Source organism: Acromyrmex echinatior, chromosome 11, assembly GCF_024713525.1.
Source record: "Acromyrmex echinatior isolate Ae372 chromosome 11, ASM2471352v2, whole genome shotgun sequence".
Taxonomy (NCBI): Eukaryota; Metazoa; Arthropoda; class Insecta; order Hymenoptera; family Formicidae; genus Acromyrmex; species Acromyrmex echinatior.
This window is the reverse complement of record NC_141862.1, coordinates 6,826,435-6,850,501: the sequence shown is the minus strand read 5'-3', so window position 1 is coordinate 6,850,501 and position 24,067 is coordinate 6,826,435. Positions and strand designations below refer to the sequence as shown.

Sequence of the window (24,067 nt, the reverse complement as noted above, 5' to 3'; positions counted from 1 at the left end):
ATTTTCGATCCCCACAATAATTAAGTTTAGTATTATATTAAAGTTTTCATTTTTATTTTTTTTTTTACAAAAATTACACCTGCAGATACTCACTTCATTACACACAAACTTCTATTTTAAGAACACAGAACGTATCTTGAAGATAGTCGGAGTTTATCAACCTTTTTGTAAACTTCTTTATCAAGAGCATTATGTAATCCACCATGCGCTCATGAATGTTTTGCAACATGACGCGTTCAAACAAAACAAAATTCTTAATTATCGTAGTTGCTGCTTTGTACATCGCGCTTTTGCATAATTTCGTAAGTCTCGGCTTGACGTGTGAGGAACTTTAACCCATCAACATTTGACCGATGAAAGACGCAAAAAAATATTACAAACAAAGTATCTGATATTTTTCCACTTAATTAAAAAAATGTAGATTATATCAACTGTCAACAGTGTGAAACACTCCTTGTAAAATCTCGACGTTAATGTCGTCAATCTTCAGCTACCTGACTCATGCCTAGTCCAATATAACTGAAACACTATTTACATTACATTCTTTGGAGCAAGAGCCTTTTCCTGCTCATAGCCGAGAATGTTCGTAGATCGGCGGTCGCGCCGGAAACGATGGCAGTTCCAACGTTGGCAATTGGCCATCGTCGTTAGTAAATGTGCTATTGTCGTACGCTGGCGGAGCCTCCTTGTCCACTTTTCTCTCCACCTCCGCGGGACCGTCCATTAGGAACATGGTGAAGAAGAACATAATGGAACCTACGTCAAAGAGTCTGATATTATCGTCCAACTACACGTTTTTTTCCTGGTCAAAGACTCGCCAGAGCAATTTTACTAGTCGTTCTCATGGCTGTTTAGATTCGTCAAATGTTGTATATATAATAAGGTATGATAATAAAAATCAAGATTCTATAAAAGTCATTCCTAATAATAGCAAGAAACATTTTGAAACATTCTAACAACATTACAATTGGAATGCTTCTTGTTTCCTGTGTTGAAACTTCTATAAAAAAATTCAATGATATAAGCGATTGCAAATACAAACGATTATACGGCGACAATAAGAATTAATTTCCTATTCCGTTACATATACTTACTGATGCCGTAGCAGCCAGCGTAAAAAATATACAACGATTCCCGGAAACCGATGGCTATTCTGGTAGGCTCGACAAGAATTGGTAAGTTTCCGCCAATGTTATTCATGACAAACAGGAAAACGCCAACGGTTGTTGATCGCAGTTTCAGAGGAACAATCTCCACCACAACAGCGAACACTATTCCGAACCACATTTCAGCTGCAAATAAAACGATCGTTGAATTTAAAGGCAATTGCTGCGTAAAATATGTATTGATATTTTACGGAATGTTTGAGCTTGGAAATTTAGAGCGAAGAATTCTTACCGAAGAAATAAGAGATTCCTAGTGTTATCATTGCCCAAAGAGGATTGAAATACACCGAACCAAATGCGAACGGCGTTGCGATTAGCTGGCTGATCGCCAGACACGCTACACGCGAACGAATTCCCATTTTTGCTACGATCTTGTCGCTAATTAATCCACCAACCACAACGCCCAGACTACCGATGACAATTGTGACGGCGAAAAGCCACCAGCCGAGATCGTAGTCCGGAAAGTAGTCTCTGTAGTATAGATCACAATTGTAAGCGAAACACAAACCGCCTGAAAAAAGCGACAAAATCCTGTTTTCGTAAAGCAGTACGCGCAATTCAAAAAAAGATTGTGACATAAATTGAAAGTAAATAGCATGATCGAAGAAGGAAGTAGATTTATTGATAGGAAAGAATAAAGATGATCGTCCCTTTATGTTGACGATTTAATTACGATCAAATAAAATAATTTTAGATAATTGAAATAAAAAGCTAATTATATGGAAAATTAGATCCCGGTGAAATGAATGATTTTTCACACTTGATGTAGCTTATAATATGGTAAACAAAATGATGTGTCACAGAACATCAGGTTCAATAATGAAATCAATAATAGACAGGCTTATTCAAAATGTAAAACTTGTGCTCACAGAGCATTTGATACACTATAATTAAGAAAAAATCCATTATTGAGTCTTGTGTTTACGATACCTTTTATTCACCATTATTATAAGTGGAAACTGACTTATTTCATCGAGATCTAATTTTCTATATAATTAGTGTGGAATATTTTGAAGTTAATTCCGAAATTTCAAAGACAGGCTATATAGCTTAAGTCAGATTTGACTCGTTCCTTCTTCAAATTGACGAAATTCAAACATAGGTTTTAGTTTTATTAGCTAAAGTGTATTCAAAGAGAAGAAAGTATCACGGCAAGGCAAATTCGCCGAATTAGTGCAAACTCGAATAGATCGCTAATATACCCTCGATATGTATGTCAATCCTTTCGCTTCAAGGTATTGCCTTTTACCGCTATGTCTGATGCTGGCGGCGAGGCATAAAAGAACAATGCGCGGTTGCAGTAGTACTTTCCAAACCGATAGTCGCTCTCCGTCGTTAGTCGATTCCTCTCCGATCGTCTTCCTTTTCGGTTCTGTTAACGACAGACCGGTGAGGGCGGCGATGATTAAGCCGAGCACTCCGGCTTCATAATAACAGATTCTCCAGCCCTGTTAATTAATAACTCAATTTAATTAACTCTTAATTGTCTCTATACTTTAATTAATTTATTCCTTCGCTAATATTACGTATTTGTGTCTCACATACACACACAGTATTTAATCCAGAATAATTTAATTTGTATATACATCTTTTTTCATACCATCGTCGGAAATGATCTGTTGTACTATCGAAGCAATTTACTGTAACCTTCATTATGCTTTCCTTCCGCGCGGAAATGATTTCAGGATGTATATCGGGCAATTATTCGCCGGAACACGCTGGCTTTGAAAACCAATGCGAAAAGAGGGAGAAAGAGAGAAGGAGAAAATAGCACAAAGGAGACAATGTCTATCAATGGATGTTAGCTCACCAGATCCCAGACGTTCAGACTAGGTATGTACCGACCGACCGGAAAGGCGATGCCGTAACCGCCATAAATGCCCCAATTGAAAATGGACATGACGAGGCCCCGTCGTTCTTCCGAGAACCAGTCTGACAGAAGACCAGTCGCCAACGGATTGCATCCCGCCTCTCTGCAATATTCGTTCGGATTTTAATGTAACATAACATAACATAACGACGTGATCGTAATTCGTTCATTCGTTAATTACGAACGAACAATCAGAAGTGGAAGTGCCATTATATTACCAGGACTTACCCCGCCGCCAGAAGCATTCGTAGAATAACGAGCTGCCAGTATTCAAACACAGCACCGCTTAAGATGATTGCAACGCTGAATATTACAGTGCAGACGGTCAGCAGTTTCACTCTGTAACGGAGAAAGATGTAGCAAATATATTTCGCGCAATTATAGGTGCAGCTTTCCAGCAAGAGATACGGACAACAGTGAATCGTTATATCCTTATTGTTTGCAAAAATTCTGTTTGTTAAAAAAGAGATGAAACGATGAACTGCGTTGCACCGTGGCTCTTGCTGGGAAACATCATAAATTGATTTTACCTGTTGTATTTGTCAGCCGCGACTCCCAGGATAATACCGACGATCGTGTAGACCGCGATGAAGCTCGGCCCCGCCAAGATTTGATAGTCCAGACCGAGGCCATTGTAATTCCACTCGCAGTAATAGGACCCGTTCAATTCCAGGGATTGGCAGCTGTAGCAACAAAGAGCGTTTATATGAGGGGATCGAGCGAAAGCGCGGCGTAATGACGCACGCGATAATTGCTGCGTTGGTGTACGGCAAGACCTCGATCCGCTCGATCCATATAATTATCGTGCAAATTATCGTACAATTCGTTTACGCGAAGATTCATCTCACATCGTGAATCACGGGAAAAATTATTTGCGGCACTTATAGTAATTTTTCTGGAACGTTAACGATTAATCTCATGGAGTCGCGTGTCTTCTCGCAAGCATTTCGTAACAGTATCTCAGTTTTTATTATCGATGCGTGATTTAGCGGTATCAAGCCACGCGCGGTGAATCAATCTCCTACAAGGAAATCGAGTTGCGAGAGGAAACGGCGATCCAAGCTAATTGTGCTTACAGTTACACGTGAGTCTCTCGGCGAAACGTTTTTCCAACTGGAATTTTTTTCGAGCGGGTGATATTTGACAAAACTTACTAGGTAGAATTTTTCGCGCTTTCGCATGGCACCGGAAGTTCGGCCACCGTCAGCGTCGTCGAATTAAATTGGCAGGATATGTCACCGTAGTGCAAGTTCTCGGCGACCGCTTTGCTCGTCACACCTTGTCGTTTTAATGAACAAATCAGATACGTTGAAAACGCATGTAATTATCAACACATGGAAAGAGAAATTGATCAATGCGCACAGCTGATTAGATCCATTGACTAATATATAACGTATACGTACTCTCTAAATTCTTTGGAATTTCATTCTACGGAGTAAAAAATTAAACCAATCTTGAAAGTCTTGAAACAGAGTGGATCAGTTTTCTATTTTTAAGAGTGAGATTTACTTTAGGAGTTCTGGAGAGTGAATTAGATTTATATGAAGGAAACTACCATTAGAACTTACCTATCAGAAAATGGCCCAATTCTGCTACGATATAGCCGACTGACATTAGAGCCAACGCGTAAGGCTTGTAGAGAAACGCAGATTTTTGCATTATCCAGTGCAACATCTTCGCTTGATCTGGAAAATGCATATCACAAAGAAGGATTCTTTTCTGCTCACATTACAAGATTGCGTGCCGTGCAAGATTATATAATTAACATACAACGAGAATTATAGCTGTCGCGTTTGTCGGCGAAGATATCAGCTATCGCGCAATCGACACTTTTATCCGCGAGCTTGCTATTAGTCGGATAGAATGCGGATAAACGTTGTACGCGTGCACGCAATAAATTACGCCGAATTGAATTACGAGTCGTTTCCATAAGAATCTCGTAGCATCTTCAATCGCGCCTGGCTTGGGAATCGTATTTTTAAGAATTCCCATCGTAAGAAATTCTCGATTGTTAGATATCTGACGTACTTTTCTTAGAAAACGCTATTACACTTGATCTTTTCAGAAGGAAATAATGCTATTCTATCTCGTTCGCTGAGGGCTCGCATCGTTTATAAACATCAAAGATGCTGATCATCAGTCACCTACGTTCATCGCCAAAACGGTACACTACACGAGAATCGCAATCGGAAACGCGGCGAGAAGACTGTCGTTACGAAACAGCTTCTATTATTCGCGATCGATCGACACAGTAGTATTTTATTAGGTGTACAAATAAGTTTCCGCCGTTTTTTCATCAAAAAAATTAAGCATTTATTGTGAAAGAACGATACATAATGTTTTATTGATGTAAGTCGAAATGTAAGTGCAAGTTCTTTTTGCGTTCGGCACGAATCTTCATTCAATAATGCTTTCAATTCCGCGTCCTCGTACACTTTCGGCCTTCCGCTACGTTCTTTGTCTTCGACGTCAAATTCACCGTTCTTAAATTTTTGAAACCATTCACGACAACTTCTCTCACTTAAGGCAGCCTCAGTTGCAGATTTCTTCAAATTAAAGAAGTAAATCAAAAGTTCCCGCAAATGACGCTTATTCGGCTCAAAACTCGGCATTTTCGCACAAAAAAAACTATACGATGCTGATACGAAATCGCTAGTATTTCAAGGTTATGTTGTTGACAGATGTCCAACCTTACGATATAATGTTTTACATCAGACAATTTTAACCACAGCTTGCTAGTGGCGCCGTCTTTGGTCAAACGGCGGAAACTTATTTGTACACCTGATAATTTCTGTATCCTGACCGAGGTAGCGGCTACACCGGTCAGTAATCGTGTCGGTAATCGCTCAAGGTCTCCGCACCGCGCCGGTGCGATTTATGTGTACAATAATGCAATTGCCTCCGCGAGAAGCACGTTGAACGGCACGTTGCATCGACCCTAAAAGTAAGCGAGTGACGCGAGCGGGTTCCGCGTGACACGTTCACCAGTGCCAGACGAGTCCGGGTCCGGGACACAATCGGAAGAGAACGGTCTAATTGAATACAGATGTTGCATGTACTCTTTGTAAGAAATAATCGTCACCTTGTAGGAAAATTTTCTGCAAATAATGTTACGAAACGCGCAGACCTTTGTTAAATTGTCACTTTAATTATACGGAATGTGTATATCGTGTGTGTATTTTCAAATGTAGTTTATCAATAATTTAATTTGTAGGATAATGTAATGCCTTGTATACAAATTGAGGTAAGCAATTGTATGTACAAACATTGCGGCTGAATATATATATATATATATTGGGTCATCTAAAAAGTATCCGCGGTTTTTTGTCACTAGATATGTTGACCATCAACATCATCTAGTGACAAAAAATCGCGGATACTTTTTAGATGACCCAATATATATATAAAACTATTTGGCTACGTTAAAGATATGCGTTATGCCATAGATTATATATTTCGTTACGTCATTGTGACATTTTGCTAAAGTATAACCTCTTAAAAAGGTTAAAAGAATCAACGCCATGGTTATTACGACGACGAGTGCCGCGACTGACACGTGCAATCTCGCATAACAAAAATTACACGACAGTCATTATTATCGTAATTTTGTTGACATCATTTTAATAAACACGCGCATGAGTGTCGTCTTTAGAGAAGGAGGAAATGAGGAGGGAAGAATTATGAAAAGCGAATTGAAAAGCTCATATTCTCGTACGCGTATGAGAAGCTTAAGACATTAGCCTCGTACCGGATTACCTTGAACCAAAATCATTGAGATAGAACGAATATTATCATTCGTATGTATCGTTAATATTAATAGTAACATACAACTCACGTCACGATAAAACAGTACGCTTTAATTCGTTAGGCGAAAAAATATTAAATCAACGACGTGCGTTAGTTGATCTTTAACTCTTAATTTTCATGTAATTAAATTTTCCTAATTATTCTACATTCTCTTTTAATTCACATTATATTAATTTACGTCGAACTAATTTGATAAATTACGTAAGGCGAATGAAACGAAGACGGAGCTGACGAAGCTAAACGAGAACGTCATAGGTAAATCGATCATGAACAAAAACTATATCACGCTTCACTTAACAAAGCGACGGACGTAGAGATGACAAAGATATTTTTGAAGAAACGAGAGATCGATGAAGGAGCCGAAGTGACCACTCGCCGAATGTTTCGAATGGCATGAACATTCCGATATCGACATAAAAAAAGTGCGATTAGTCACGCTTGAAAAATTGGTTTTTTCGTAATCAGTCGATGACCATTGGTGAATGTCAAGGTGTAAACTTGACGATAAAACTGGTCTCACAGTCTCGAAATGTTTGCGTTAACATCGACAAAGTTTTTCGCAACGGCTTCGATCGAGTCTCAAGAAACTGCTTCTATCAATGATGAGGTCCGCTCGATGCAGAGAAGCATTACGAATCTGTAATTCAATCCGCTGTAATTACACGCGCGAACGGTATGCTGATACAGCTAACGATAAGCAAGCAAAGCATAGTTATTTGCCTTAGTCAATATGAATAGTTGATATCCGTCTTGATGATTTGTCGTCAAACTATCGGAAAGTTGAAGGGCACGAGCGCGGTTTATATATTGATCATCATGATTTATATATTGATCATGCAAGGGTTGAGGCAAGAAGTTATCGAGAGATTATTATGATTGTATTTGTTAATGTAAAAATCTTTAGCTGCGATCATGTGCGACGGTGATAGATAGATCGTAAATAGCGTTTGTAATAAGCGAGTGTACTACTTGAAATTACACGCTGTATCTTTTCGCGGAATCTTCCCGAGGTAATAATAATATTGGCATGAGCAGAGATTCTGCGTCTATTTTGCACGTGCGGGGATAATTTGAACGAAAAAGTCGCTCACAATTACGCCTTTATCATGAGAATGATTATAACTTTAAATTACTTTATGTAATATACATTATATACAATTTATTTTCATTGGGCCAGATAACTGCTATTATTATTATTACGCGTATTATCTCATCATTGAACATTACACGACACGTATCCATGATTAGTCGACTCCGTCGGATAAGAAATTTGCGTAATAAGGAAGCTTACTTTTTATTGGAATTATTTAATTTTCATTGATCTCTTTATATAAGAGATTTTTAGATTAATGTTATATTTTCCTTGTGTAAAAGATAGGATTCTGAATTTTTTTTAATTTTTAATAATTACATCTTTCTTACTGATACTTAAAAAAATATAGAGTGGATTTAATGGTTTACAATCCATGATATTTATAAATTTATTCCCATATTTTTCAAACTGGACGAAAAATATTTAGTTTTTCCATCACTTTTTTATAGTAATTTATTCGCTTGGTCTTTTTAGTAAATAATAAATGTTGGTAAGTAAGTTCTAACATTAAAAAGAAAAAAATTTAAGATATTGATGCGATATTGTCTGCCAATCATAGATTATTTTAAATTATTTCTTGTAATTAATATCTCGGAGACCGAATAAGTTTCAAACTTAATTGCCTTCTATGCCTCGAAGGATTGAAATTATCTTACCAATGTTCGCAGAATTTCATTGGATTTCTCACAAAAAGGATATGAAAATGATATGAAATAATAACAAAGTGTGATAAAAGGTTTAATTAATGTAAGGCTTTGGCTAGTAATTTAATCGTTTGTAATATTTATCAAACAGAGATTTAAAAGAATTCTTAACTGGGATTCGGACTTTAATTGCGTTTCGAAGATGATTTTGCAGATTTATAGTAAATTGCGAAACGCGGAAAACACGAATATATGATGTGTTATTGCAATATCTTAGAGAAAGGAACAGCTATAATTTACATCATAAAATATAGCTCGTATTTATATCTTATTACGCAGAAGTTATTTTGTGTTACATCATTGCCAATTAAAAGAGGGATATTTAAATGATAGATAAAAATCCGTTCCGCAACGTCAACGTAATGACGAGCGGAACAGACGGGCGCGTCGAAAACTGTTTATGGTTAATGAACGGTTGTAATTGCACGTTCGTAGAAACTCGTCTCTGGAATCGTAGATTCCAGATAAAATTCAACTATCGTCTCTATTATATCACAGTTATAGATAGATGAGAATCGTCGCTTCGAAAAATCTTTGAAAATGTCTTTCTACGTAAATCTATTTTTTGTCCACTGGCATATTTTACAAATATTACAATTCGTGATAATCTATTTATGCAGACTCGCACTTCGCAATACAGAACCTCACTGTATTTATGCGCTGTGCGCTCACGCGTTGTCAGCAATTAGCACGAAGGAACAAAAAAAAAAGGAGGAGGAGCGCGTCAAGGCGGAACGATGGACGCATCCTGCTCGAATAACGCACGAGTAATACACGAAGAACAATAAACAGCAAATTATGCAGAATACGAGTGATTTGAATGTATATATTTAAACTGCATGTATATCTGGAGATACATATCTATCATAATTTCGTTCGTCGAGACTGTCGACGAGACAATCCGCCGTCCATAAATCCGCGAATCTCTTTTCGCGATTTGGGGGGGAGGGGAGGGGAGGGGGGCCTCGATTTGCAAGGCCTTGATTTTCGAGTATAACGTACATTTTTACGGTAACGGTTCACTCGGCTCTCCCTTTCGATACATTATTTATATACATCGCCTCGAGAGGAGAGTTCGCGCGCGTCGCCGATCGATTAAAAACCATTCGCCGTCTCGCTTTCCCCGGGGTGGGAGGGGAGGGGAGGAGGAAAAAGGGAGCAGCTTCCCGTGTTTTCCGGCCGATTGGATTTAATGATTTTTTCCAGCGTCACTCGAGAGATTCCGCGGGGCGACGGACACCGTCGTCGCTTATACGGGATGTGTTCCGCGAAGCGTGCAAAGCGCTCTTACGAGTCTCGGCGGCGACCTTTCTTCGGTGAAAGTTTTATACCCGAGAGTAAATGAAAAATATAAATCTCCGGCGTTAACGATTAAATTCCCGAGCAGCACTGTCCTCGATATCGTAATTTGATTTTCGTTTCTTTCTCTGAATAAAAGAAAATTTAATTGCGTAAAGAAAAACGCGAGTGATTATAATTATTATGGGGAGAACGATTGGTATTTGAAAATTTAGATACAGATCTGAAAGTAATTTTGTTATAGACGAAGCAATTATCTAATAATAGGATGATTAAGCATGATGATAGCACTGCAAAAAAATTTGATATTCTAGCAAGCAATTCGAATGTTCTACATAACTATTTTGATCCAACAAAAATATTTTCAATATAAATTTTTAGAAAAAGAAGATTTTTAATATTTCTTAAAAATATTTTATTAATGTAATAATACATTAAATATCACAAACAATATCTTGTGCTCTGATTTTATGCTCTTCTTTTTCTAAGTTTTGATTTATGAACCGCGTTTGTTTTAATTATATGTTTTCAATATATATGTATCTAGCTAAATTTATAGATGCTTCAACAAAACTATTCTTTCCATGTAGAAGCAATAAGTACAGTAGCAGGAATAACTAGTAACTAAGTAGGTAAGCGGACTAACTATTCTGGATGAATGTCAATTCATTGATATCAATTAATACGCTATTAGAAGATGTATTGGATTCTCGTATAATACCTAATAAGCATATGTTACGTAAAAATTAACTAACAAATCCACGATTATTACTATTTCTTACAAACTGTCTGATTCATAGTTTCACGAATCCAATTTACGATACTGAATGGATTTACGCGGTGTACATTTATCATCCGTTATTATTCGAATAATTTACTAAGTTTAGCGTTCGTTGCATCTTACGAACATTTACACGTGGATACTTTTTTTTTTTTTGCTTATCAGCATACATTTGTCATTAATAGGATATTTAGACGTACGTACATTCGCGAAATTGAAGACAATGCAATGAGACTGACACCACGAAATAGATGTTAGGACAATCGGTAATTTACGTGAATTTTTTAATATTTGAAACGCATGAATATTTAATAGAGATGTATATAACAGTAAATCGTACGATCTACAAAGCTACGATTAACAAAGCGATCGCGATAGAGTTTTAATTAGAGACCTGCGCTAAGTTGAAGGCTGAATGGACATTATAGATAGAACGTGCGTCGGCATCCCGGATTGGATGCGGATCTAACGGGCCTCTAAAGGCGTATCACGAGTTACGAGCCTCGTAAATAGCGCGGAACAGCGGCAGAATAACAGCAGAGGCGATAATCGCATTCACATTAATTAATTAATCGCCGAGACCACTGAGATTACGATTGAGAGCGAGAGTCGAGAATGAGAATCGCATGCGATGAGAAAAAAAATTTGTTATTCAATACGGATTACGGATGAGAATTTGAATTTTAGGATAATCTTGAGGAAAAATAATGTCTCTAAAAAATCCCTGAAAAATATATCGTCGGTAAAAATAATAGATTTGTTTAATTCATTTTATATTTCACATTTTCTGTAAATAAAAATTGGTGACAAACACATAATTTAATTATTCATGCATGGATATACATTGCGCGGATTTATATTCCTGTTCTGTTGACATTCCAAATATTTTTTCACAAGCAGTGCGGAACAAACAGCTGTTCGTGAACACGATCCTTTGTGTTGTATATCGTTGTATTACAAAACATATATGTATTGTTCAGAATTCTATGTATCTTTTCTTCGCATGTTCACTCGATACTTTTATTACTTTTTATTTCTAATCCCAATTCAATTGTCAAAATCCTCGCCGATTGTAAATCGATTAAAACGATCGCTTTAGCTAATTCAGAGTTGATTTCCTTGTAACGTAAAAGTATACGACAAATCAGATTTTAATATTTGAAATTCTGTCGGAACGAGTTCTGTTAGAATTGAATAATCAAAGAGACTGAAAGGAAGGCATAGTTTAGGGGCACTGATACAAGATATCGCTATGCTAGAAGAAAGAACGTTCGACCTAAATCTCCGGAATAAAACAGAACAAAGAAAACCTCATAATATCTTTACGTTAAACTTCTTTCAGCAAATATTTTATCGGTTTGCCGATACAGCAAGCTTCTCATTCGCCTCTCAACAAGTGGAAAGCTGTGAGGAAACTTACACGTTCTTTGCTCGAAAAGACGAGCAAGATTGCTGCTTCTGACTTGTCTGTCGAAAATTTATATTTTTTAGCTAAAAAAGTACTCACAAGTATCCTTCAACGAGTAAAACCGAGAATCTTAAATTCCAGAAAAAAATTGAAAGAAATCCACTTCTCCAGCCTGGACGTCAGCGTGACGCGCGATGACGAAGGGAAGTCGAGGAACCAGATGATAAGAGAACAAAACGATCCCGCGGATCGAACCCTCCGCGTACAGGAGGGTGAAGCGTCAAATGAGGTACGAGCTGGTGACCAACGTACATTTATAAGAAAGTGTCCAAGGATCAGGCCTTCCTTCCGTGCGTCTAACGAAGGAAGAAGGGGACAGGACTCGCGATATGGTGTACACGTGCAACTACACTTCGCCATGGTGGGAGACCACCACTACCATCGGCATCGACGGCGGGGATACTCTCGATCTTCGATTTTCAAGGTCGCGCAGCAACTTGACCGCTTGTACCTTACTCGTTACATCATCGCTGCTGGAAAACGACATGGGAGAACAGCATGGAGAGGAACGCGGAGACGCCTCGTCGCGTCGCGGAAACGGCAGAGTCCTTCGGAGCGCCAAGTCACGCGCATTGAAAGCAAAAGATGTGTATCACCGGTGTTTCATCCGGATAATTAACGTATGCCGTATTTGGAGAATATAATCTCGCTTACGCGAGAATGTAACGTGATCTCGGTATATTTGAATGATAATTACATTGGTCTTTTTTGCAGGACCTCGACTTAAGTAACTCGATCCCGTAATTTTATTTCGAGCTTGCGAAACAGTCTGGCAATTTCTACGATCGCTGATCACTTCCAGCCTGCAAGGAATAATCGGTCCTCGATTCATCGCCACGAGCACAATGAGCGTCACGAGGTGATTAACCCCGCGGCTCGAAGAGCGGCACGCACCAACCTAAGTACATAGATACCTGGCATGCGATCGCCGTAACATTGACACACTTCCCCGTACCTCTCTCGTGTGTCACAGCTCACCGCTGTATAATGACAAAGGCGGTTTGTCGTCTCGCCTTGAGAGGCGGCCGCAGCAGGACGCGCATGTCCTGCTGCACGTCGTGATCGCGATCGCGATCGTTAATCGGAGAACGTGGTCCTCGGGACAAGCTAAATGGGATAATATCGCATACCATGATTATTCATCGCGCCATTCTGCTTCGAGAACTCGGCTCATCCTTGTTCACAAGTTCGTGATTTAGGATTTTATCTTATATGGAAAATTCATGTTTGTTTACTCGATAAATACTTTACTGTTAATTCCGAGAATTTTTATTTCATTAATTATACATTATAATAATTATTAATTATTATACAATAATCATAGTCCTCTATAATACTATATTATTGTATAATAATTGTGATAAATTTGAATACATGAATAGATTAATAATATCATAAACGTGTGTGCTGCTTGATAGATTTACAATCTCCTGTCGAATCTTTCAATTTTGAAATCGTTGGAGGACGTACAGTCGGATATAATCGGATGAAATTTTGTTGCCAAGTCAAATGTAAGCTTAAAAATGCAGCATTGAAGTGTCTGAATAAATTCAGATTTGATCGATAATGATTAAACGTCTATCGATCCTTTTTTCTGATTATCGAATTATTGAGTACAAAGAACAGGAGGAGAGAGAATATCGTAAAATCTTTTTTAGAAAAATATTACAGATTCATTTAGTTGTTTTTACTTTCTTTCTTGTCATAATTTAAACAGTGCATTCTCCTCCTCTCTTTTTCCTTTACCAATTCAATTAATTTTACGATCCGCCGATACAGGCGAATCGCCTTCAACTTCGCGCTCGTTTTTGCAACTTTTCTCCCGTTGCAAAACGTGACAGCTACGCGTGACAGGTGCGACAATCGACGTTACTGTCAACGACAGAATGAACTGCATCACTGCACATCGAAAGATGTAACGCTCGCGACGCGTGCATATCCGTGGAAGGCCGTTAGATTCGCGAGCGGAAACCTTCGTCCCTGCAAACAACGCAGGTAATTAGTGGCTTGGAAATACGGATTACGGGATCTAATATCGTTCACGTGTGACCCCGACCTAATTTTTAACACACACACACACACACACACACACACACGGGATTTCGATACTATAAATTAATCCAAGCTCGTCGATGAGCTTTATTTCCGAAACGGAAGTAGCACGTATCGCGTCTAATTGCCGTTGAACGCGTTTATGTGAATATTTTTTGTATTCCTTAATAATTCAAACGAATTCACGTCCCCTTTCGCAAGTTATAATTTTCAAGCTGTAACTTTGCACAACGAGCCAACGGCCTTTTTATGTCACGATGTGAAAACAAAGTCTAACGAATCGTGCGATGATCATATCAATAACGGCTCCGTTAATTGATCAATTAAGATCAATCAGCGGTAGTATTTTTCGCGCGCTGGGACAAGATTTTCGGAGGGAAATTGCACTCGGGAGAGATTCGGTGGGAATCAAAGGAACGCGCCCTCAGTACGCACTCTCTGCTGTTATCGACCAGAAGAGGAGGCCGAGCCGAGCTGGCTCGAGCAGAACCGAGCGACACCGAATTGCGGATACAGAGAGGCGAGCCTCTCTGCGAGTCGTCCCTTCGTCGGCCCGGGATCTGGATCCTGTTGCTGATCGGTATATTTCGGGTTACCGTCCGTCGCGATCCCGTCGCGAACTCGCATTCGCGACTCGGTCCATTCGCGAGTCGTCTACGAGTCGTCTACGAAGTCGGAAAGACAAGTTCGTACGATATCGAAACGAGAGAGGATCGGAATTTCGCAGAAATTTCGGACTGTGTTTACATCTCCCGGAGGGATACCAGAGATCTGACATCCCTGCGTGACTCACTCGTGGGTGTAGAGAGGAGCATCAATTAAATCTGGAGCTAAAACCTCCCGCGCACCTCCTCGAAAAGGGATCAATCTGATTGATCGCTTCTTTCGCGTCTTTCTTCATTTCGTGTGCTTCATATTTAACACAGCTCATTGTTAATATTAATTATGACGGGCCGCCCTTAAAGTGACTACACCGTGGTGTATTCGTGCGTGATTCATGGCAATCTACTCGCGACGCGGAGATCGACTTCGTCGTCACGTCGCGTTCAATAATCATCGACGTTTCGCAGGTGCATTGAGTTCGTGCCGATTTGTTCGAATGCGCGACTTCGCGAATTCAATTTGATTTCAGTCCCAGAGCAGGGCGAGCGTCCATTATCTTTACACGACGAGTGCTTCGTTCGTCAAGCTTCGATCCGTATGACCGAATATTCTATCGAATCCCAGAGTGATATCCGACGTCCAACTTTGGGATGCGAATATAAGTCGCAGCGATGATTCATCGAGTCGACTCTGGGATCTCGCGAGTGCCGCGGATCTAATTGTGATTTTACGTCGTTATCGTTTAAGACGCGACGTGTCTTCGATTAGGTTCTAAATACGTGCAAAGACGACATTCGCGTTGCAACATTGATGACAGAGTTCGTAGCTGTTGCACGGGATGAGAGCAACAATTTTGGTTTTACGAGGGGCAATCACGCTCCGTGACGATCCATTGCGAAACAACTGGTTGAATTTGGGCAGCTCCTAGTCGGCGGGGACCATGGCGACTGTTTGGCCGGGCAGCTGCGTAAGCGCGAAAACGTAAGCTCCCTTGAAGCTGAACTCGCACCTTTCATCCCATTATCATCGCTACGATTCCTTTGATTTCTTGAACAAGATTTAAAATCGTCTCCCCGACGTTTCGTCCGGATATACGGTATTCGGTTGTACGTGTGTATGCACGATAAACTGCTGCATCACTCCGTTGTCTTCGGTTGTGCTCGCCGACAGCCACGTTATTACCGTCGTGCGTAACGTAGCGTGAAAAATAAACCCTGCTTTGCGCGCGGCTGTCCTCTTCGATCAGGCGCTGAAATAATCGTATTCCAGTCGAAAGGCAGCGGAACACGAAGAAACGTGAAATCATCGATATTTTTCAGTATCTTCCCGACAACTAAGGGTCAACATTATTTCCCGTGGGAAGAAAATTAATTGGCATTACTTAGAAAATGAGATTTTCGAAAATAAGGATCCTGTCGTCCAATTTTTTTTTTCTCCCGTTGCGATTGCTGGGTCTCTTTAGGACCTCGCGGGGTAATAAGTATGCTGCATTTTTTTCATTCTCATTCGTCGTACCTCTTTCCCGAGTCCAGCGACGCAAGCCCACGTAATTATCGGCAGCTTTAACGTTACGTGGGCCGACGCGAGAATAATAACCAAGGTCAGGAGCGCGGACAGTGCTGAAAAACGAAATATCGATTCAGCATCGTGTCGCATCGGCCGCATTTTCCCCTGTGACGCACGTCGTTGCAACGCCGCGAGATGCATTCAGCATCCACGCAGTGAATACCGCACACACAATGCAGCTGCGATGCGCGCCCGTCGGTTTTCAGGGTACCTGAATGGCGGAAACAGCCAGAACCGCAACTATCGGAGACCGTTTCTCCTTAGAGGACTCTCCGTCTTCCATCGACATCGGTCATTTTTCTCATATCTCCTCATATACGAATAATTGTTTTGTTCTATTAGATTTTTCACTCCCTAAAATTCCTTTAGAATGGAATCTCACTTTACTTTTACTCAAAGAGCGAACATTCTGCCAGTATTAAAAAAGAGCGACAACATTTTTCATCTTCAAGAGTGAGATCTCATTCTGAAGAATTTAAAGAGTACTATATCAGAAGAAGATCTATATACATTTGATTTCACTTTTTTTCACCTTTAAAGGTAAACGAAGAAAGTTTTGACAGTTCTTATCGTAAAGAAGACTTAATTTTTAACAATTTATTTACTAGTATATTGCCCAACCTTTGATATGATTTCGTTGACTAGTTTTCTACGTTCTTTTCAATATTTAATTTTATTTTTAATAATTTGCCAACAACGTTTTAATCTTATGCATATAACTCTTATTATTGTAATGGCTGAGGATGACTAAGTAAAGTCGAAACATTCCATTTATTAATTATTGTAAAAAACTCTTACATCTTTTATGACATAGATTAATGTCTAATCAACTTTATCGTCTTACTATTTAAGCTCGTGTTTGACCTATCTTACTATTCATTTGTACTTACATGTTCGATCAAGAAAATCACATTATATCAGTTTACATTACTTCTGATTTGATTATGCATCTTTTTCTTCTTCTCCTTCCCCTCCGGTCTTGAATTTCTCCCACTGATTCCGCGAAAATGTGAGTCGTATGTTACCGGATGAACAGTTTTACGTGTGAAAACTAGTTCACCTTCGGTCTACCGGCTACACCCACCTAGCGGCAAGTTTTTTTTTTTTTTTTCGATAGATTCCCACGCGTTGGAGTTCTGCCATTGCGTGCAGCACGCTCGTCGAAATAACGGTAGACCGACAGAATCGAACGAACGAATCGAATCTACAATCGAGAGAGATGCGAATAGTCGACTGTGAATCTCGAGTTGTCGAGCCAGCCAAATCGCTTTTAAAACTATTGATTACTCTGCGAAACTTCCTCTCAATTATTGAGAACTCCTCAAATGATCTCGCTCAGCAAATGTCAACTCGAACAAAGTTCAATTGACGCCGCTGAATGTTTAACCAGACTCAGAGACGAATCGCCTCGTGGCATCGACACAGAAATATAAACGAAGAAGAGACGAATGCCAATTACTTCACTTTGAAGCTACTCTAATTCGTAGTTTGAAAATTCCATTTATTTTACGAGCGATAATTGGAATGTTATTATTCCGATCTTATCCAAGATGAGATTCCCATTAGCTCAACTAACGCGAGATTAATCCAGTCATTAGCTCAACTAATGCGAGGCTAATCCAGGGACAGTTACAAATGACAGTTACAAATTAAAATACGAATAGAAACAAGAAGTAAATCCGATCGTTTCGTCAGATCGTCTGATAACAGATAGCCACATAGCGTTGCTAAGGGGAGGTGTGCGTGTAAAGCAGGTACTTATGTTACAGGCTCACGTTGCATAAGCAGATAACAATCGGCGTGTTTGCATCGAGCGTGTCGTACGATCACGCTCTGATGTTCTATCGATGTGTTTCCCCCTTTTCCCCTTTTTGCCGAGGTTAATTAAAACCTCGAATGACGCGATCGCAGACCCGTTCCGCGTGTAAATTTACGTTCTTCTAGATTTCCGGTTTAAGTCAATTATTACCGATCGCCAATCGTTGCTCACCGCAATCGGACGAAACCGTTCGTTCGACGGAGTGCGTCTCATTTATTTACGGCATTTATTTACGCCGATGGCCAGCTAGTTCTCGCTCGGCAAGTTCTCGTTCAAGGCTGCGCGGGTGACCGCTACGATTTTTTATTCTCGATTTTTTTATTTTTTTCTTGCTTTTTTTCTCCATCTCTAATTAGCACGAGTGACGAGTATCGTTCGAATGAATTACGCAAGATGCGCGGGATTCTCAACTTCCTTACCCGACATTAAGTAAATCCTTATCTGACGTTTGAAGGAGGCCGCCGTGGGGATGAATAATTTTCATTTCAATATATGATACCAGATGTGTTTTCTTCTCTAAACCGTATCGAGTCTCTCTATACACAAGCGTTTCAGATCCCAGTAAACAAGAAACATTTTGGAACACATCAACAACATTATAACATTACAATTAACATTGCTGCAATGTTGCTAAAATGTTTCTTGCCTTTTGCTATTTTTAACATCTTGTCTGTTTGCTTCTTATCCGATTTTTTGTTTTATATCGCCCGAGATAAAAGGAAACAAAGAGCACATTATAGAATAGATTTAAATGAAGGACAAGACGATTTTGTTACTTGCCAAATTTAGATAAACTTTATATTGCGAAATTCTTAACTTTGTACTTTGAATTGATCCATGAGAAACATTTGATTCGTATGAAAACAGATACTATTACATCAGCACTGTTACATTTGTTATAAAAAGTCCGTTCCCTTCCATCTAGGTGACCAACTCGCAGATAAGAAAGATTTTGATCGTGGCTGCGGTTACCCGATCGTGAAATGAGATCGAGCGAGGGATCTGAACGCGCGTGAGGAAGCATCAAACGAGTAATAGCGAAGTGATAACGATGGGTTCCTTACCAAATCTTCACGAGCTGTCCAAGGATAAGCTGGGGAGTCCGGTGTACAAACCGGCGCCGATCGGCGGTCTTGGTCCAGCACGATTACCGCCGCAGCCACCGCCGTTGGCACATACACATAAACGTGCAAGAAGTAGCGGGCATCATCATTCTACTCTGTGCGACAACGATACCATGTTGGAGGTACCAACAGCACATGATCGATTGTTATACTTGGAAAGATCTTGCTAGCTCGATCTAGCTTAAGTCGATCGTATCTCAAAGATCGGAGTGCAGACTTTTGCATAACGCATAAAGAGCATTAAGAAAATCAACCAATCGGAGTATCTTATATTTCATGAAAAGGAAGTAAATGAAGGACTCCAATTCATTTTTTATTCATTAGGCTTTATTATTATACTTTATGCAAAACTCTGTGCTTCCGTCCTAATCTTTATAAATATTCTGATAACTGTTGAAATGATTTAAGATTCATAATGCGAGAAGAAGAGTTTTGCTGTGAAGAGAGAATCTTTAGCTATATATAAATCTGAAAGTAATTCTGTTGAAAACTATTAAATAATGTAGAACGCTCAAGCGGAGTTTTTTTTTTTTTTCAAGTAAAGTCTAACAGTTAAGTTTTTAAATATTTTAAACAAACCCATACATTTTTCACGTACAAGTGCACAGCTTAGAAGCCGTGAACTTGGATTTTAATTTAAAGTCAAACTAATCTCTCTACGTTGCTTACTGAGATTCTAGATTTACAGCTAGATCTAAATTTAAATCCAAAGGAATTACATTCGTAGAAATACGTCGAGGTCTAAAAAAGTTGCGGTCGCGCATATTGAGTGCACCGTGCGGGATTACCGTTTCTAATTTTCATCGGATGATTAATTATAGCGCTTCCGCTGGCCGAGATTTATAGATTCGCCGATCGCGTATTAAATTATAAATATGCGCGCGCGGGGAAACCTCCTCCTCGCTCCTCAGCCTTTTTCTCATCTTTTTTTCACTTTTCCAGCACATGGCGGCGTACTCGCCGATCTCCTGCCGATCGACACGCACCTCGGCGCTATCGTGGCGACGTCGGGATTCCATGAACTCATCGGCAGGTGCATCGTCCGTACGCCGGCTGATCGCAGCGGTCCGCGCGGCCCCGTCCGGGCCCAGACCACCACGTAGAGTCGTGTTGCGCCACATCGCGGCCCTTCTGCTCGGTCACGCGAGTTGCTCGGCCGCTACGCTGCCCATCTTCCCACTTCAGGCAGGCTTGGGCGCGTTCGAACCCCGTCTAGGTCCGGTACTTCTCGCCTATCTCTACATGATGGCAGCCGCCACCAGCTGTTTCGCACCCATCGTCGTGCAACGGCTCGGCACGAATCTCGCCATCACCGCAAGTCACGTGGTCACTGCTATCTTCGTCGGCGTGCATCTGTATCCCAAATGGTATACAGTAATTAAATATCATATCGCGTTTGATTCGCGAATTTTCAATTTGTGGACAATCGTACTCGTTGCATCAATCGTCGGTTTGATATCGTTTGAAGAATTCTAAATTTTTTATCTTTCAGCCGTATTCCAAGTATTAGCTCGAGACATTTATACGAAACGAATATAAGCTGCGAATTCTAAACGTTGAATCTCTGTGCTCTAGCAGTAAAAAATTAAATCGAGGAACGATTTGATAATTTAATTTACCGGATAAAAATGGAATATCCTAAACATTAATTCGTATATATACATGGCGTTTCTATTCCGCATTGCCAGGTACATACTCGCGCCCAGCTACGTAATGTTAGGCTGCTGCGCCAGCTCGAGTTTCCTGGCGAGAACATCGCACATCAACGTCTCCGCGACCAGCCTGGCGCTGGTCTGCGTCGATCCCGAGGATCCCGCCGATGAAACGCGCCGCGAATGCCTGTTGAGAAGACTCAACCGGGGAATCAAGTTGGCTGAAGATATCGGCCTCGCAATCGGTATTTTCGCAACTATTTTTTCTTTTCACCTTATTTGACATCGTATTGTATATAATCTTTGCAAAAAATTCTAAGTTAACTCAGAAATGATTTTTAATTTCTATTTCAAGTATCTCTCTATTTCTAGTTTTCTATTGTAATTCGATATGTACCTACATATTTTATTTTTAATTATCTTATATTTATATACGTAATAACATCAATTATTACGTACATACTAATACTAATTATATTTTCATAGCTCTTATTTTTAATATATACCGATATCTTAGATTCAACTAATTTATTTGTAATATTATTCTATGGTCCCAGGTTGCCTCATCGCTGCGATTCTCGTCAGGCTAACGGATCTGATACCATCTAGCATAATGAACACCGACGTTTGCGGGGCTGAGTACTGTTCGGAAGAGATGTACTTTTACAACGAATCGCTTTACATGCCGACGATCACGTCTGGCACTTCGAGAATCCTCGTCAGCATCTGGCTTGGCTTGGCGGTGCTCGGTCTAGGCATATCTTGCGCGTTTCTCGATTCTAGGCTGCAGGAACCTCAGACGAACCACGATCGTGCCAGCGTCAAAGACATCTTCAAATCCGTTAAATGCGCGTTTCAGGACCCGAAGCTTCAGCTCGCAGCGCCGCTCACGCTCTTCATCGGGCTGGAACAAGGTTTCATTTACGCCGATTTCATGGAGGTAAGTGATTTTAAAGTCCGCTTTTTTAAAATGATATTTATAATATCACAATCAACCGTTTGATATTTACAATTTCGATATATATATATTTATTCTAATTCAGTGAATTTCTCTTCCTAGAAGTATTTCAAAATAGCTATCGATTAATTGAACTATTTTGTATACAGAGGTAAAAAATACTTCATTATTTTCTCTCTCTGAGACGTTAACAAAATCTTGAATTATTTACCTTCCGTGATAAATCGACATATCGATTGAAATATTTCGCAAACGTAACACGAGTGACTCCAAATTTTCTTAAATCGATTATAACCGGTGTATATTTTCAAAATCAATTGGCCCCCTAATTAAAGAGCATATTGTGTTTTTTTTAGGCATACGTGGTATGCGCCTTAGGTGGCGCCGGTACGGTGACCTTAAGCTTCCTGAGCTTGGCTTTACTGCAAGCTCTGGCCGCTGCGACGCTTTCGATGTTGCTGAGGCACATTAAAAGGTACTTTGTCGTAGGTAAGTGTATTTCTAAAACAAATTCAATGACGAGCACACGGTCGGACCAGCCAAATAAGCATCTAATAATAGATATGTAAAATAAAGTGATTGGCACTTTAAGGCCAAAGACAAATCAAGAGATAAGTTTAATAAAAAAAAAGAAAAAGTAAAAAAATTAATAATTTAAAATTAAATGTAAAGATACACAGAAAGATGAGTCTGGTCCAATCATGTTAATTCGAATGACTTAATCGCCAATCAGGGACAAAACAGACTGTTTTCTCCGTTCTAGTCGTGGGTTTCGCTTTTCATGCCTGCCTTCTACTTGTTCTGGTAACCTGGAGACCGACGGGAGATGACCCGGCTCTCTTCCACGTTATATCAGCTGCCTGGGGAGTTTGTAATTCCATTTGGGAAACTCTGATATACAGTAAGTATCTCGTTTGACCTCTACAACGCGCGGACAAAGGTAACAAAGAAATTTTGGACGAAAACAGCTTGCAAGATAGTTCGCAGAAACTGTGAATTCGATCGTTGCGATTAAGCCAAACTAAAGTTTCGAAAGCGATTTCCGGGCTCCGCTTTGTTGACACGCATCTGCCTCTCGTCATAATACGGGCACTGTTCGCCAATTCTATACAGCGGAACCACGCGTGCTTATTGACAAGTAAAACGGGACAAAAGAGGCGAGACATCGTTTTTTGTATCCGTGAGAAGAAAAAGCATGAAGAGAATACTATTGAACTGAAGATAGCATATCTTAATTAGTACTTCTCTTAAAAATTGTTTATTTTTGTAAAAACGTAATAAGTCAATAGAGACTTCTAAAATATAAAAACGGCAATTTTATCAAGACGGGAACTTGAGCAAGAGAAAAGGGAGGAACCAAAGAAGAGATTTCACAATCTTTGACTTTTTCAGCGTTGGTGATGGGCCTGTATCCGAACGCGTGGCAAGGACCGCTGTCCACGTCGCTCTTCTGGCGTTGGCTCGGCTTGACCCTCGCGCTCAGTTTGCACGGCGCGGTGTGCACCCGTTATCGCGTCCTAGGCCTTGCCGTGACTCTGGTGCTGGCAGTGGTGCCGTACCTATGGTTGGAAAGCCGTCTCGCCCGCCGCGGCAAAACGCTGGCGCCTTTATGACCAGGCGACTCGACCGCGAGCGAACGCGGGTCCACCAGTGTTGAGACGGCGACGACGACCGAAATTAGACACCGGGGTGACTGAGAACGAGCCGTTCCATCCAGCACCACGGCTCGAGTGAGATCGTGGACCGGAATACCGAGACGCGGTAGCCGCAGGAGTAGCGGCCTGACGACGCAGGAATCGCAGCAGCAGCAGCAACAGCAGCAGCAGCAGCAGCAGCAGCAGCCACAGCAGCAACAGCAACAGCAACAGCATCATCAGACGCAGTCTAGCAGCGCGACATTAAAGATCAAGACGCGACGTAGGGCGAACAGCGTCGCGTTCGCCTGCCGCACCGACTACGGCCTGCCCGATGATAGCGATGATAATAATAGTCCGCCGAAAAACCCGGTGCTGCTGATTGCGGAACCAGAACGTCGCAGGAGCGCCATCGAAACTGCGGAAGGATCAAAGGAGCGCTCTTCGATCTTCACGCTCTCGTGAGGAAGG

At 40.4% G+C, this 24,067-nt stretch overlaps 2 protein-coding genes across 5 annotated transcripts; one reads left to right on the top strand and one right to left on the bottom strand.

The window, feature by feature from the left end:
* Nucleotides 1–25: 25 nt before the first annotated feature.
* Nucleotides 26–12,319, bottom strand: LOC105145878 (Protein spinster-like protein 1). 2 transcript variants are annotated; one of them, XM_011055772.2, is made up of 10 exons: nt 12,228–12,319; nt 4,605–4,721; nt 4,191–4,314; nt 3,567–3,719; nt 3,265–3,375; nt 2,977–3,139; nt 2,416–2,614; nt 1,399–1,677; nt 1,095–1,292; nt 26–756 (listed from the first exon to the last, which is right to left on the bottom strand). In XM_011055772.2, exons 2-10 carry the CDS (start codon nt 4,708–4,710, stop codon nt 569–571), a joined length of 1,521 nt encoding a protein of 506 aa, XP_011054074.1. In that variant the 5' UTR covers nt 4,711–4,721; nt 12,228–12,319; the 3' UTR covers nt 26–568. The 2 variants fall into 2 exon arrangements, with proteins under 2 accessions (XP_011054074.1, XP_011054073.1); XM_011055771.2 differs by lacking the exon at nt 12,228–12,319 and adding an exon at nt 4,807–5,767.
* On the top strand, nt 6,061–23,663 carry LOC105145881 (UNC93-like protein). 3 transcript variants are annotated; one of them, XM_087410948.1, is made up of 10 exons: nt 6,061–6,280; nt 12,270–12,808; nt 12,903–13,047; nt 19,154–19,474; nt 20,295–20,719; nt 21,041–21,249; nt 21,562–21,944; nt 22,319–22,451; nt 22,726–22,863; nt 23,355–23,663. In XM_087410948.1, exons 4-10 carry the CDS (start codon nt 19,280–19,282, stop codon nt 23,573–23,575), a joined length of 1,704 nt encoding a protein of 567 aa, XP_087267074.1. In that variant the 5' UTR covers nt 6,061–6,280; nt 12,270–12,808; nt 12,903–13,047; nt 19,154–19,279; the 3' UTR covers nt 23,576–23,663. The 3 variants fall into 3 exon arrangements, with proteins under 3 accessions (XP_087267074.1, XP_087267075.1, XP_011054079.1); XM_087410949.1 differs by lacking the exons at nt 12,270–12,808; nt 12,903–13,047; XM_011055777.2 differs by lacking the exons at nt 6,061–6,280; nt 12,270–12,808; nt 12,903–13,047 and adding an exon at nt 14,164–15,824.
* Nucleotides 23,664–24,067: the final 404 nt, after the last annotated feature.